Here is a 13,534-nt window from a genome sequence, read left to right as displayed (position 1 = left end):
CTCTCAGGATACCTTGGCAGTAGATTTTTCAGATTCATCTGAGTGATTTCGACATCTGGATTCCCTGACATTGAAGTAGAACTTAACAAAGTTATTAATGGTAGGTACTTTCTAAAATCTCTCTTAAAGAGACAGGACAGTACATTTGTGGTAAGCTAGGCCAGACCACTGTCACGAGGTAAATCTCTGTCCTTGAAATGGTTTAAATTTGACATATTGAGGCCTGAAAAAACACTCTTGAAGCATTTTGCAGAGCAGAGAGATACAGAAATTGCAGCTTTTTCCCTCTGATAGTGGTCTGGTGATGTGGCAAAGATGAGAGAAAGAATAGACAGATTTTCTTCAGGCTTGATAATGCTGCAGGAAACGGAAGTGTGAGCAGGAAAGAGGCTGCTTCAGTATCGGTTGTCCTCTCCACTTACAGTTATTAGCAAATGAGTTTAGCACACCTGAATTAGAGAAGCATGTGCCTGTGTAAAAGCCCCCCCAATTTTCCATTCATTAGTTCACTGTCACCCTAATCTCAAAGCTGACTAGTAACGTTGTGCTGTATGTTTCGCATCCCTGCCTGCCCTCTCCTTGTTCTGCAGAAGCATTCTTCAGAATGGAAACCAGAGATCAGACTTCCCTCTGGCAGCGACCATGTCATGCTCAAGTCCCTGGATTGGAATGCAGAGTACGAGGTTTATGTGATAGCTGAAAACCAGCAAGGGAAGTCCAAACCAGCTCACTATGCTTTCCGAACTTCTGCTCAGCCTACTGTCATCCCAGGTACGGTGGTCATTAGCTTTACCGTTGTTTTCTGCTTCTAATTAGTGCAACAGTGCTGCATCCCTTAATGTGCCTGAGTAAACCCAGACAACTTGCTTGCTTAAAGCCATTATCATAATTGGTTACCCATCCAAAGCTTAGTTTTGCCATGTACATACCTGTATTATAGTTCATGTTACAGTATGTACAGCATTACAAGTACACTGATAAGAATGCTACATGCCAAATACTGCCTGACTGTTCACAGGGAATGTTGGCTCTTTGTATCACAGTGGCAGGATTGCCCAATGAGAAAAGCAGCAGGCCAGAAAATGCTTTCTGAAAACAGAAAGTAGGATTTCCGATTCAAACCAAAGCAAAAAAGAACATTCAGATCTCTGATATGATGCTTTTCACAATGCAGGTTTCCCTTCCAAACCTGCTTTGTGCTTGCATTCTGTTCATTTGTCCATCCAGTTCAGCCTTTGGAGGAATAAAGGCTTAAGGATCTTGCTAGAGGTCGGAAAGTGAGGAGTTTAAGAACTTTCTGTGAAGGGTTTTTATTGAATGAAATGGAGATCAAATTAAAGTAATTTAAAAACAGCCTTGCTTTAACATTGGGTAGCCCATTAGGGAAAAATAACCAAATTGCATCAGTGTCTTGCTGGAAGCTATTGTTTCAGACAGACCTCACCTACTAGGGCACTCTCCTTAAAGAGCGAGGCAGAAGCACAGTGCTGTGAAAAAGAAAATTTGAAAGCTGGTGAGTTGGTCAGTCAGCATAGTAAGTCCTCCTTACACAGCCAGAATTAAGCATATATATGCCAAGATTGGTATTGACAGTCCATATTTAAGGGAGTGATTTGATTTCATTCTGTCCTCTAGATTCTTAACTGCGAGTCTCACATTTTTCATCAAAACAGCTAAAATGTTTTCCTCAGTCTTTCCCTTGCACTGAAACATCAATCCTTGGTCTGTCTCTGCTCCCCCCTGCATTCCCTCCTTCTTCCCTCTCTGAAGGATGAAGCTGAGGGCTTGTGCTGGATGCATGTTGAAACTCCACTTGATTAAGTCAAATAGCATTATTAAACATATGAAGAGTGACCTAGGTGCTTGGGCATGAAAATATGTATGGCAGGGAGGGGGAGGGAGATGGGGCACAAGAGAGTTTGAGACATGTGCTTTAACAAGGCTCTTGTCCTGAATGGAAGGACACTCAGTAACACATTAAACAACTTACATTCCGATTTGCATTTTCAACAGCGCTAATACTTATTACTGTCACATATTTGAAGGACAACTGTGATTTGATGTGGTGGGGGTGGGAAGGTAGGGGTAGTTTGGCAAAGCGTTCCTTAAGGTTTTTTCAGACCTGAGCAGTCAAAGGCAGTAGGCTGGGACCAGCAGAAAGCTGGTTCCTTTGTACTGTTGTGCATCACCCCAGGGAAAAATGACAAGTGCTGGTCACCCTGGGAGTGTGGGCAGCCAGTACTAACTTCCTGTGCAGATATTCTCTCTTAGCCTTTCTTGCATGCTTCACTGGGATGCCAAGATGTACCTGGGACAGCTGGGATGTTTTGCACAGGTGTATTAGTGATCTGTGAGAGCTTTGTTTCCTCTGAAATCCACAGTGTTCATGCAGTAGTCCATAGCAATGGGAGGAGCAGTGAGCCCAGACTCCACTGAACCTTTTAAATGCAACAGTAACATGGGCAGGGGCTCTCTAAATGAATGCAAGGATGAAAAATGACCATTTTGGTCCCACTGGTGTAATTTCTTTGGCCTCCCTGTAATTATTCCACACTTATTCTGGTGTGAAACACAGGAGGAATCAGGTTTTGAGGCTGCCATTTTAAATGCTGCACTTTGAAATTTGGAAGCTCTATTTAATTGGCCCTAGGGGAGCACTTTGAAAAGCAGCGCTTGTTTCAGAGTGCAGGTTTCCTGCAGGGCTGACCCAGCAGACTGATACAGTTGGATTCTCAGAAAGAATGTGCCCCGTTTCAGAGAGAAGTAGAGCATTGTGCAGTGAAGTGATTGCTGCTAGCTCTGCTGGATCAGTGACTCTACTTCTCTAGCTTCTTCATTTTGTAGAGGACTCTGGTTTATATTAGGTTTTCAGAGGTATTTCCGGGCAGTTCGGTTTCTTGAGCCAATCCCCAAACTAATAATGCTAGGGAAAATAGTCCCTGAGGCAGCTAGATTTTTCTGACATGCAAATCACAAACCTCTCTTGAAATGAAGGCAGCTATGTCAAATTGCATTAAGGAGGGAGCTTTGTGTATTACTTTGCTCTAGCATCTCTTGTAGTTTTCATGGAGTTTAGCTTTTATATTTTGATTTTGAAATGAGCTACATAGGGGAGAGGTCAGAACCAATGTCTCTAATGTGATGTCTGTACAGTTTTCACAATGTCCTTAAAGTGATTGGAAGGATAAGAGTATTATAGAAAATGTTGTGTTAGAGTAGTTTGCAGGCAGCTGAAAGGCTTAATGGAAAAGTCAGCCTTGTATTCTTGAGTCTATCTTGCTTTTGCAGGATTATGCTCACCTGGATCTAAAATCCAAGTCCTTGGTACAAGCTTTGGGGAAGGACTTGGACAAGGTGTTAGGTGGAATGTCTGCTCCATAAAGGCTTTTTTTTTTTTTTTTTTTTTTTTTTTAAAGGCCATGTTGTCCTTTCAAATACCAAATAGTCATTTTCTTACATTTCTCACTGAGCCTCCTATTCTGTCATTCATTTTAATCTCATCTGCTTGCTAACTCCATAAACCCTGACTTGGAACCTGCTCTGCAGCTTTTGGCATTGCTGAGCTTCTGAACCAGCCCTTTTGTCGGTGTGAATGTGCTAATGCTCTTCTCTAACCTTTAGCCATTTTAATTTACTAAACTAAATAAACCTTTGATTCTTATGTTTTCTATATTTATGACCTAATTTTTTTATCTATTTTTCTCTCTTTTTCTCTTTTCTTTCTTCTTCCTCGTCCTTTCTTCCCTCCCCCTCCCCTCTTCCCCTTGTTCCTTTCCTATGTCTGTCGTCATACATGTCACCTTGGACCTCACGGAAAACACCCACGCTTGCCACATGCACCAAATTTGTTTTTAAACAACCATATTTTCCCCTCCTGGGAACCATTGTCTGGCACCTGCAGCGACCTTGGGAAGTCCATCAACGTCGTCCTCCTTTGTTTCATTGCTTCTTTCTGCAATGACTCTCCTTTTGTTCTGTTAGACACTTAAAACAAAATACAGCAATATTTGCTTTAAAAGGCCTGGCTCCTACTAAGGCATGAAAGCGAATAGTTTTGCTTCAGAGGATTGTACCAGTTTAGAAAAAAAACCCACAAAATATAAAAACAATAGATCATTTTATTTGAAAGAGTCAGTATTTTGTAACAAGGGGTGGAAAAGGTTTAAGCCAAGTGTTTTCTCTTGAAAATTTTTTTTGTTACTTAAAATGAATTTGCCCTTTTTTTAATAGATGTAAAGAGATTTTTTTGTTTGTTTTGTTTTTCATCATAGGAAGGTACAATATTTAAAGCCTTTTAAAATGCTGGTCTTTGCCGATTTCCACACACATCTAGTGCTGATCTCCACTGTTTGTTGTGGAAAAGACTTCTAAAGCCCCATCCGCAAATCTAAACCCACAAACTTAAAAAATAAAAAAAATTAAAAAAAGAAAAAGAAAAAGAAAAAAAACTTGTCAGAGAGGTTCCTGTTGGTTGCCCAAATTTCTTTGACAGCTTTTGCATGTGGATTAAAATTTAAGGCCATCAGAAGGTTTTCCTCATGCTGTGGCCTGAAGAAAAACATCTTGGTAGGAGCTGCATGTAAGAGTTTTCTTTCTTTTACGTAGTTGAATCCTTGGAACTTCATTGGTCCCTCATGTGTGGTCAAGTATCCCATGGCCCATAGTGCATCTTGGGCGTAATCCAGCCCAGGAGCACACAGATTTTCAATGGATGCTTGTCTAATAATCTGTCTGGTTCTCCACTGCTGTATTATCACCTTCGTAGAGAGATCCCTTTTCTTCCCATTTGAACAGAAAAGATTAGCTGGGATCAAGTAACTTGACCATCTAAATGATTATTATTACTGAACCTTAATAATATTCATGGTTAACTGTGCATGCGACACTACCAGATAGGGTTGATCCATGGTGTAAATTGACTCAATATAATGCAGCTTTGTTATCAAGTCTAGTGTATTGCTTTTCGTTCAACCAATTTCAGCTGACTTTTTTTCTTCTCTTTCTTGTCTTTATTTAAAAACGAACCTGTGCCCTTTGTGAATTGTCTTTGTCATGGGAAATCCATTTGGCTCTGTTGCTCCCTTAAGCCTCCCAAAAATGGGGGTGTCTCTCCCTCTCTCTCTCTTATGCTCTGTAAGTGGGCCTGAGGTTGCAAAGAATGAAATTGTAAACATATTTTAGACAAAGCTGTAAAATATCTGTACAAAATCTGTCGAATAGTATCAGTGCTCCTGAATGGGATTAATCTTTCTAACAAAATTCTATTAGGGACAAAACAAACAACAAAAAAACCCTTGCCGTTAATCTTGTCTAACTACACATTTTATGCTTTGCGCATAAGTCTCTGGCTGTGTTCAGTTGACCATTATAATTTATGACATTCTTTTCTATCTAAATTATAAATGAAAACTTTGTGCAGGTGTTGTTGCATACGTAAGCATGTGGATTTCTTTCAAAAAACTGTCTTGCTTCCAAACTGTCCATTTCAGTCCTTCATACTGTAGATGTATTGCAACACAGGCTTACATGGAAAACACCAGTGATGTTTGTGATAGCTCTTTAGACAAAAAGCTCGGAGGGATGTGAAAGGCTTTGAGAATTGACTGTACTGTTTAAAGTGTGTAGGTACAGAATCTCACTGGAAGATCACTCTACATGCCAGCATCCTTTGACAGGAGTGACTGCATAGGTTCGGCAAAAATCACAGTAGCACAAACAAGCATCCCTGAGTTCCCAAAGCAGCTTTTAGCTCACTTTCTATTTTTTTCATTTGGAGCTTATTATTTTGGTTTATAGGCTCACACTCTCAAAATTTATAGCATCTTTACAACTTCAGTTATCAACACCATTATCCTGTTGGTTATTAGCTTGTTCACAGTGTTCTGGAATGTAGAAAATGGGTTAGACCTTTTCGGTTTACACCTTAGTGTTATTGAAATACAGCAAGAATAATCATAGTTCTAAAAAGTCATGTGAACTTCCCCCATAGTTGAGTTTAATAAGTTCATCTTCAAACCTGGTTTTGTATTGTTTTGTAGGTTTCCCCTTTGCCATCTCTCTCTCACAGACAGAGCTTACTAGTTGAGGTTGAAGTATATCTCATGAAATTCATAATTATTAAAATTAAATATCTTTCCTAAACTATTACTTTAGATAACTGTTTTCCATGGAAAGAGACCAGTACCTCCAGAGGCCGTTCTTCCCGTTCAAAGAGAGGTGCCTAAGGCAGCAGGGATGAATCGCCCTCCAAGGTGCTTGCTTTGGTCTGGTGATTAGACAAGGCCCAGAAGTTAATGTAGATGAGATATGTTTGTATGGCTAAAGTAATGAAATGAATCCCCTGCTCAACTGAATACAGAAATCCAGTCAACATGGAATTTTGAAAAGAGCTACTGTCCATGTGCTTGTGAAAATGAGGAGTATAACTTGATATTTTCATGACCAGTTTAAATGGATTATTATATTGTGTCAAATCCTTGACATCCGACAGTCAAGATTTAACAAGGTGCCAGGCCTCATTCTTGCAGTTATTTAAAAAAAAAAAAAGTTTGCAGAAAAAAATACCTCTCTTCTCTGTGTTCACTCAGAGGTGAGATGCAGATTTAGATCTGAAACGACAGTAGGTTCAATCACTCAGATTTTTGGCGCACACACAACTTTGCAAGCACATGTTTTATAGGAACAAGTCTTACCCCCAGGAAGGCTTATAATAGATGTCCCCTGTCACACTGGCTCTCTCTGAGATGAACTTCAGAGCTTTGCAGAATCTCACATGGCCCATGGAATTCCAGCAGCTGTACCCTCAATTTGTTGTCAAGTCTATATATTGCATTTCAAAGATGTCTGTTCAAGTGTTATTTTGGCTGCCTTCATTTTGTAGCAAGGCTTTGTTTGATAACGTTCTGCTCTACCAGAATCAGATACTCAACACCTTGTAGTTTCTACTAGATAAAATGAAGTAGTGATGCTTTCCTGACTCTTGAAGCTAGTGGAGTGGAATGAGCAGCCAGTGGCACTCTGAGGTGTGTGCATTGTGGTAGTGTAGAGGAAGGGCGACTGTGGCGAATGTCAGACTGTGTGGATCAGCTGTTCAGGTTTACAGTCTGATTTGCTCCTCAAGAGAGGATCTTTGTATGACTTGCTCTTTGCTGACACTTTTCCCTCTCCCTATGCTTGCATGCCCCTTTTCATCCTTGCCAAGGGAAAGCAGTCATAGGAAAATTACAGAGCTTGAAGCTAAGAGCAGACCACTGAAGCCCATGCAGTATTGGTGACAATCTAAAAGAAGGCCAGTAGTGTTTCTGGGAAATATCCATTGCCTTCTTGTCTTGGAAGGAGTGTTCAAGAGACTGCTGTGCATTTCTGCTGCCAGTAGCTGAGTTTAAATCAAGCATAAATTGTCAAGCCTAATTCTGTGTGGAAACAGAAGCTATCGTCACATGGAATAGATGGTTGCTTGCATCTTGCTTTCTCCACTAGAGATTGTGCAAGGTGTTGGAGAGAATAAGATCTCTAAAATCTGGCACTTCCTGTTTGAAGGATACTTCAAGCATTTGCGAATTAAAGCTGTTAGCACCCACAAATGGGTTTTCTCCTGGCTTTTTACTTTCTTTCTCTTCTGATGCACCAAATTAATTTTTATTTATTTTGTGTGTTCCTCTCCTTTCTCCCAAACATTGTAGGACCTTTGAAATGCCTGGAACCTCATCTGCTTCTGCCCATCCCTTTTCCTTCTCTCTGTCTGACTGTGCCTAAGCATTCTCTAGCCAAGACCCCACGGGGAAGACACATCTGAGTGGCTCTGCCCTCTTTAACAGGACAGATGTCTACAGAATTGCAAGAAGCACAGTCTGGTCATTATACTGTACATTTTAAGATAAGGGTGTTTAGAAAGGTTGGTCTTGCAGGAAGCTTGTGTTCCATTGAAAAATCATTTATCATTAATAAAAAAAAAAATTCTTCATCTCTTTAGAATTAAGGACTCAAAGCATTTTTTAACATTTTGTGTTCCCTTGTTTGACCTATAGAGGTATTTTTCCTCTTGGTTCTAATAAGGGCAAACCAGCATATTGCTTTGGGTCTATAGCTTGCAAATAATTACCCTTTACTGTGCATATTAGGGTGTATTCCACATTTTTGGACAAGTCTTCATCACTTGAAATCAATGGAAAGATCCTCATGAGGTCACATGGGCTCTGGATCAGGTCAGAAAGTTCCACCATCCATTTTTATGATAACACTTAATCTGTGATGCGCATGCACCTGTATACACACAGTGTTAGCATCTGATGCTCAATGACCTGACAGGTTATTTATATCCTAGTGTAGTTTCATAAAATTGTTTTAGGCCACACCAAACTACTTAAATATTAACATGATTAAATACAGAATTATTTCATCTATAGGATGGTGTGAGTAATTCTTAAAGTATTTGTTGATCAGTTTAATTTAATCAAATGTGTTAGTTCCTAAAGCTGAATAACATAAACATTTCCTGCATTTTCTAGCAACAATAGAATTTCTTCACAAAACATGCACAGAAAATAAAAATTCAGCCTCCAAGGTCATGAGGTTTTTAAGGATTCTTAAATTATTCTTTCTTATTAAGAATATTGCTTGTCTCTGAAAGACTTGGAATATCAGGTCATGTGATGAATAAAAATTTATAAAAGCAGAACTAGTTAAGGAGATGTGAGAGTTACTGAAAATGACACTTACACTTTTTGTAAAATTTTCTTTAAAGCAACTGTATGAGAACAATATTTTCATGCTAATTAAACCAAAAGGACTGAGGAGACTCAGAATTATTTTGCAGTTACATGGGAGCCCCCCTAGTGCAGCATTAGAAATGGTTTATTCTATTGCGACCTGACATAAAAGATAGGATCCTGAGACAGAACAGAAAGACAGCAGAGCAGATCTTTGAGTGGTGTAAACTGCTGTTTGCAGTGGGTTCAGCAGAGCTCTGAAAGTTGCGACAGTTGAGGCTTTGCTGTTCCGTGGCTACTCAGGGTTGCACAGAAAATCAGTGTCAGAGTCGAGAATTGACCCTAGATTTGAATGTGTGTGTCCAGTGTGTTAATCACAAGAACACCTTTCCTCAGTTACTTCTGGTCTTTTCTAACCTTTCATGTGAGGAAAGTCCTGCAGGTTACCTAGTAGCGTACCTGCTGTTTGGACAAGTTCCATAAAGCATGGGATACCTGCAACAGCTTTCAGATCTTCTGTCTGTGGACCTTTAAGATTTTGCTCATGTTATGTTCTTAAGTGTTTTTAGTGCCTCGCGAGAAGCTGATGAAAGCCAGGTAAAAGCAAAACTTACATAGACTGTAGATCAAATAATGAAGCCATCGCTTTGAGTACAGGCCTGGCGGGTCCTCCACTGCACCCATTAGCAAAATCAGTCATTTTGTGAGATCTGGCACTCGCTGGGGTTTAATGCAGGGTAGAGAGTCTGCTGTCCCAGTGAATCCTCGTGTTTGGCAAGGACTATCAGAGAACTGGTATCGTACTTCCCAAGCATAAAGAAAGAGCCACAAAAATGCATGTGGACATGCACGCACCATCATAAGAGAACTTGCCATTGTTAATTTAAATGTAATGGTGGTTATTTGCTTGGGGCAGGAACCATGTTTTTCTTCCATTTTTGCAGTGCCTTGTATTTGGGCCATTCTGTTACTTAACGTCTCCCCATTTAGGATTAGTATCAAGGCAGCCTTTTCTGCAATAGTGCCAAGTAATCTGCATAGCATTCCTGTTTAGAAAGTAAATCTCTGTTCAACCAAATTTGACGGAGAAAAAAGTGATGTTCTGCTTCCAGTCTGGAATTTCATATATTCTTAGTTTATAAAGCCTGAAGGGGCAATTATTCTTATTTAATTTATTCTGCATAAATTCAAAGACTTGTCAGCATCCATTCCTGTTTGAACTAATGCAAAGCTCTTATGATAAAGTCTACCACCATCTTGATTGAATGTTTTCCAAATGACAGAACCTTATTTCAGTGTTTAATTACCTTCGCTGTTAAAATTTCATACATTATTTCTAGCCTAAACTCATTTAGCTTCTGTTTCCGGCTTTTGAATCTTGTTGTATACTTGCTGAAATAAAGTGCCTTTTATTATATGTACTACTCTGTTGCGTATAGGTATTCATAGGGCTAGACTGACCTGATTCATCCCTGCCCATTTCTTTTGTTAAGTTAAATAGATCGAGTTTACTGGGTCTGTTTTTCTATTCTTTAATCAAAATTGTGGTATTTCCTTGCTCATTTCATCTTATTGTTCATTATCTTTCTTGAACAGCAAATATTGCCGTTTTCCGCCATTTCCCCATATTAGCCATACCGATGCCAGAGAGGGGTGACCTTTCTTTTCCAGCTCCTTCTGTCCCTGTTTACACATCTGTTTGGTATTGCCAGGAGTGAGATGGTAACAGCCTGGCCCAGACTTCCCTGGGAATGCCTGAACCCTTTGATCTCCAGCAGCACAGTCAACAGCAACTACTGTTCAGGGAAGGAGTCAGTTATTCCTTCCTTACTATTCATGTAAAGCAGCTTGCCCAAGTCCAATGCCATGTGTAAACACTAAACTGCTTGAGAACAGCCCCTGTTGCTCTGCCTGCTGAGGAATCAGAGCCTTTGGCTGTGCCCCACCTGCAGAGGCTGTCATTGTCCTAACTTGGGTTTGCAGTTCTTGCAGGGTCACGTATAGTGGTCCAGAGACAAGATGGAGGCAAGGTATAAGGTTATTGATGTGATTTGTGCCACAGATAATTCCTGACCTCAGGAGCTTATAGCTACTACTGACAAGTCTTACGAAAGCAGGTAGGGAGAGAAAGCGAAGAGTAGGAGTCACAAAATGAAACAAAATGAAACATTCTTCAAAAGGTGTCTTCTAGCACATGGGAAAATTACCTCTGTCCCGGAACAACATCTTTAGTTTCTCCTTAGCCATGGTGACTGGGATGAGGTATATTTTAGAGGCACAACAGAAAAGCATAATTCTGTGCCCTGTGATGCTTTTCTTTGTGCATCATTACTAGCCTAACACTGAGCTCATTCCCAGAAAGAAGCTGTAGATGAGAAGAAAAGTTTGACACATCTCTAGTTTTCTCCTCCAGGAACTGGTGTGGAAAAGAGTATGCTAACTATTGAATAATCCATGTAAGAATTCTGAATACATTAGAAGAGATCAAATACATGACCTCCTCAATCCCTGCATGCATCAAAGGTGATGAATTCTTTTAACTGGGTGATGAATTCTTTTAACTATGTAGCCTGATGCAAGGTACTGGCAGGGACTGATCTCTCTGGCACAAACATTCTGCTGAGCTTTTAGTGGACTTGTGATGTAAGCATCAGCGTCTGGTACCTCAGAGTGACTTTTAGACAGAGTCGAATGTAAAAAGAAACTTTTCTGTGAAGTCTGGATTCCTCAGTACATGTCAGGGTCACAAAATGGAACAAGGCTTATCTGCCACATGCCGAGGGTACACTTAAGTAATTCTGAAGTAAAAAATTGTGTGGCGTGGGGATTGGCCCTCTCTCTCTGAGCCCCGGAAATAACATCTCTACAGCCAAAGTGAACATGTATTGAACTAAGGGTTGAGGGAGAGGAGTGCTTGTTCTGCATACAAGAGATTTCAAGTGTTTGGGGTTTGTGACATCCAGCAGTAAAAAAAGTGGTAGAAATCAATAGAATTGCATCTTAATAATAATAAAAAAAAAAAAGAGCGGGTGTGGGGGGGGGAGCAGACCTCCAGGGACAAAGGCAAACATGCTGATCCTGTTCAGTGGCTTAAGCAAACATCAGTAACCAGCTCTGTCAGCTGCACAGGCCTTTGCTGAGTGCCCAACGCAATAGTGAGAAGCAGATTACACGACAGTTTAGACTAACAAGCTGCTTTTTGAGTGATTTGGTACATCTAATAGATGCTGAACTGTATGATCCAACAGCCAAATGCTGTGCCTACAGATCAGCAGTTTGGGAGGAGTCATTTGAACAAAACAAGGGGAACAAAAGGTAGTTTGTGTTTGGGGCATGACAATAAGAGAGCTGGGAAGCCCCAGCTGGCAGCATTCAATACTATGCATGTTGGTTTTGTGACAATCAAAGTCTTTGACATGATAAACTGATACATTCATCCACACTCTGCTTCTAAGAAAGCATGCGACATTTCGCAATCAGGAGCACTTTCCCCAAGCTTAGTACTTAGTATGGGCAACCCCATATATTTTCTGGGTCTTCTTCCACACCTCCTCCTACCTGCTGTGCCTGTAAATCCACCTCCTCCTGCTGTGGAGAAAAAGAGAGCCCAAGACCTTGTCTCTGGCAGAGTCAAAGACTCGAGACTACGCCACCCTGCTATTTAAAAGCTGCTTATGATGTCTGCAACAGGTAATAGCATCCGTAAGATTCAAGTCTTGTTTGAGTGTGACATCTGGTGTGGGGTTTTAGATTTTTGTCTCAGTAACTGTTCCCCCTTTAGATATGTGTTAGAATATCACTGAGGAAATTAGGGCATTGACAGGCTGCAGACTACAAATGATTCATGGGGTATGAAGAGTTTCTTTCAGCAAGGGGACTGGTCAGGTCTGGCTAGCATAATGTGGAATGAAGTTGTCAGAGGAAGCTGTAACTAAGCAGTACAATGGGCAGTCTTGGAGCTGCCTGATTCTGAGATCATCTTGCTCTACTAGTGTTTCATGTCCTGATTCCAGAGGACTTACTCCAGACTGCCAGATAGATTTGCCTTGACTAGCGAAAATTTAGAGGTTTGTGTTACATATGTAAATGTCTCACTTTTTTTTTACAAATTTTGAAATCATCTAAGTTTGTGAGTTTCGGATAGCAGCATGAAGTTCCGTCAAACCATATACTAGGATGTATGTGAGCTTAAATCTCTTGCCTGCGTGTTGGATTTCATTGCTTATTGCCTGGCTGCTGCCTTGAAGAAACACTTAAGTTTTCATTTATACAAATCTTATGCTCATGACTGTCCTGCAGAGGTGCCTGCTGGCACTGTTCCCTCTACACACTTAAGCATGCATGTGCCTCCCATGAGGGGAGGGGAGGTGGCTGATGGAATCTGGGTTTTAGCACATTTCTCTCCTTCAGGAACTCCTTTCTAGGATAACCCCAACACCACCTTGTTTCAAAACATCTCTTTGCAGAATTTAGCAGAACTTCCCAGTTCTGTGGTTTTTAGAGCAAGGCTTGGGGAGAAGGGACCCTTTAGAAAGTCTAGCTCCTCCTGTGATTTCATGAACTGTGAGTCCCAGTTCTGCTGCATACCTCACTCACATCCCTGAATGCTGTGAGAAGCCAGTCTGTCTCTGCCAAGGGCTGTACTTTGGTGGAAGTTGACCTCAAGTGGTACGACTTATGAGGCATTGTACACATGAGTGTTTGTGTGGGAGCAGAACATACTGAGATACTGGGAGCTCCTCGCAAGACCCCTACTATTAATAAAGTCCATTGAGCCAGTCAACTAGTTGAGTTAGGTTTATTTTCTGCACATAAGGGACTAATCA

General features: G+C 40.7%; 1 protein-coding gene across 1 annotated transcript in view; it reads left to right on the top strand.

Moving 5' to 3' along the window:
• NCAM1 (neural cell adhesion molecule 1) overlaps positions 1-13,534 on the top strand; it is a 161,941-nt gene that overhangs the window by 137,407 nt on the left and 11,000 nt on the right. Inside the window, exon 15 of the mRNA XM_067310090.1 lies at positions 591-771. Within this exon, the coding sequence (XP_067166191.1) occupies positions 591-771 (181 nt within the window). The remainder of the gene's footprint in view (positions 1-590; positions 772-13,534) is intronic.

The sequence above is a fragment of the Apteryx mantelli genome, chromosome 23 (genome assembly GCF_036417845.1).
Source record: "Apteryx mantelli isolate bAptMan1 chromosome 23, bAptMan1.hap1, whole genome shotgun sequence".
Taxonomy (NCBI): domain Eukaryota; kingdom Metazoa; phylum Chordata; class Aves; order Apterygiformes; family Apterygidae; genus Apteryx; species Apteryx mantelli.
Note: the sequence above shows the minus strand (reverse complement) of the source record. Positions and strands in the feature narration are given on the sequence as shown.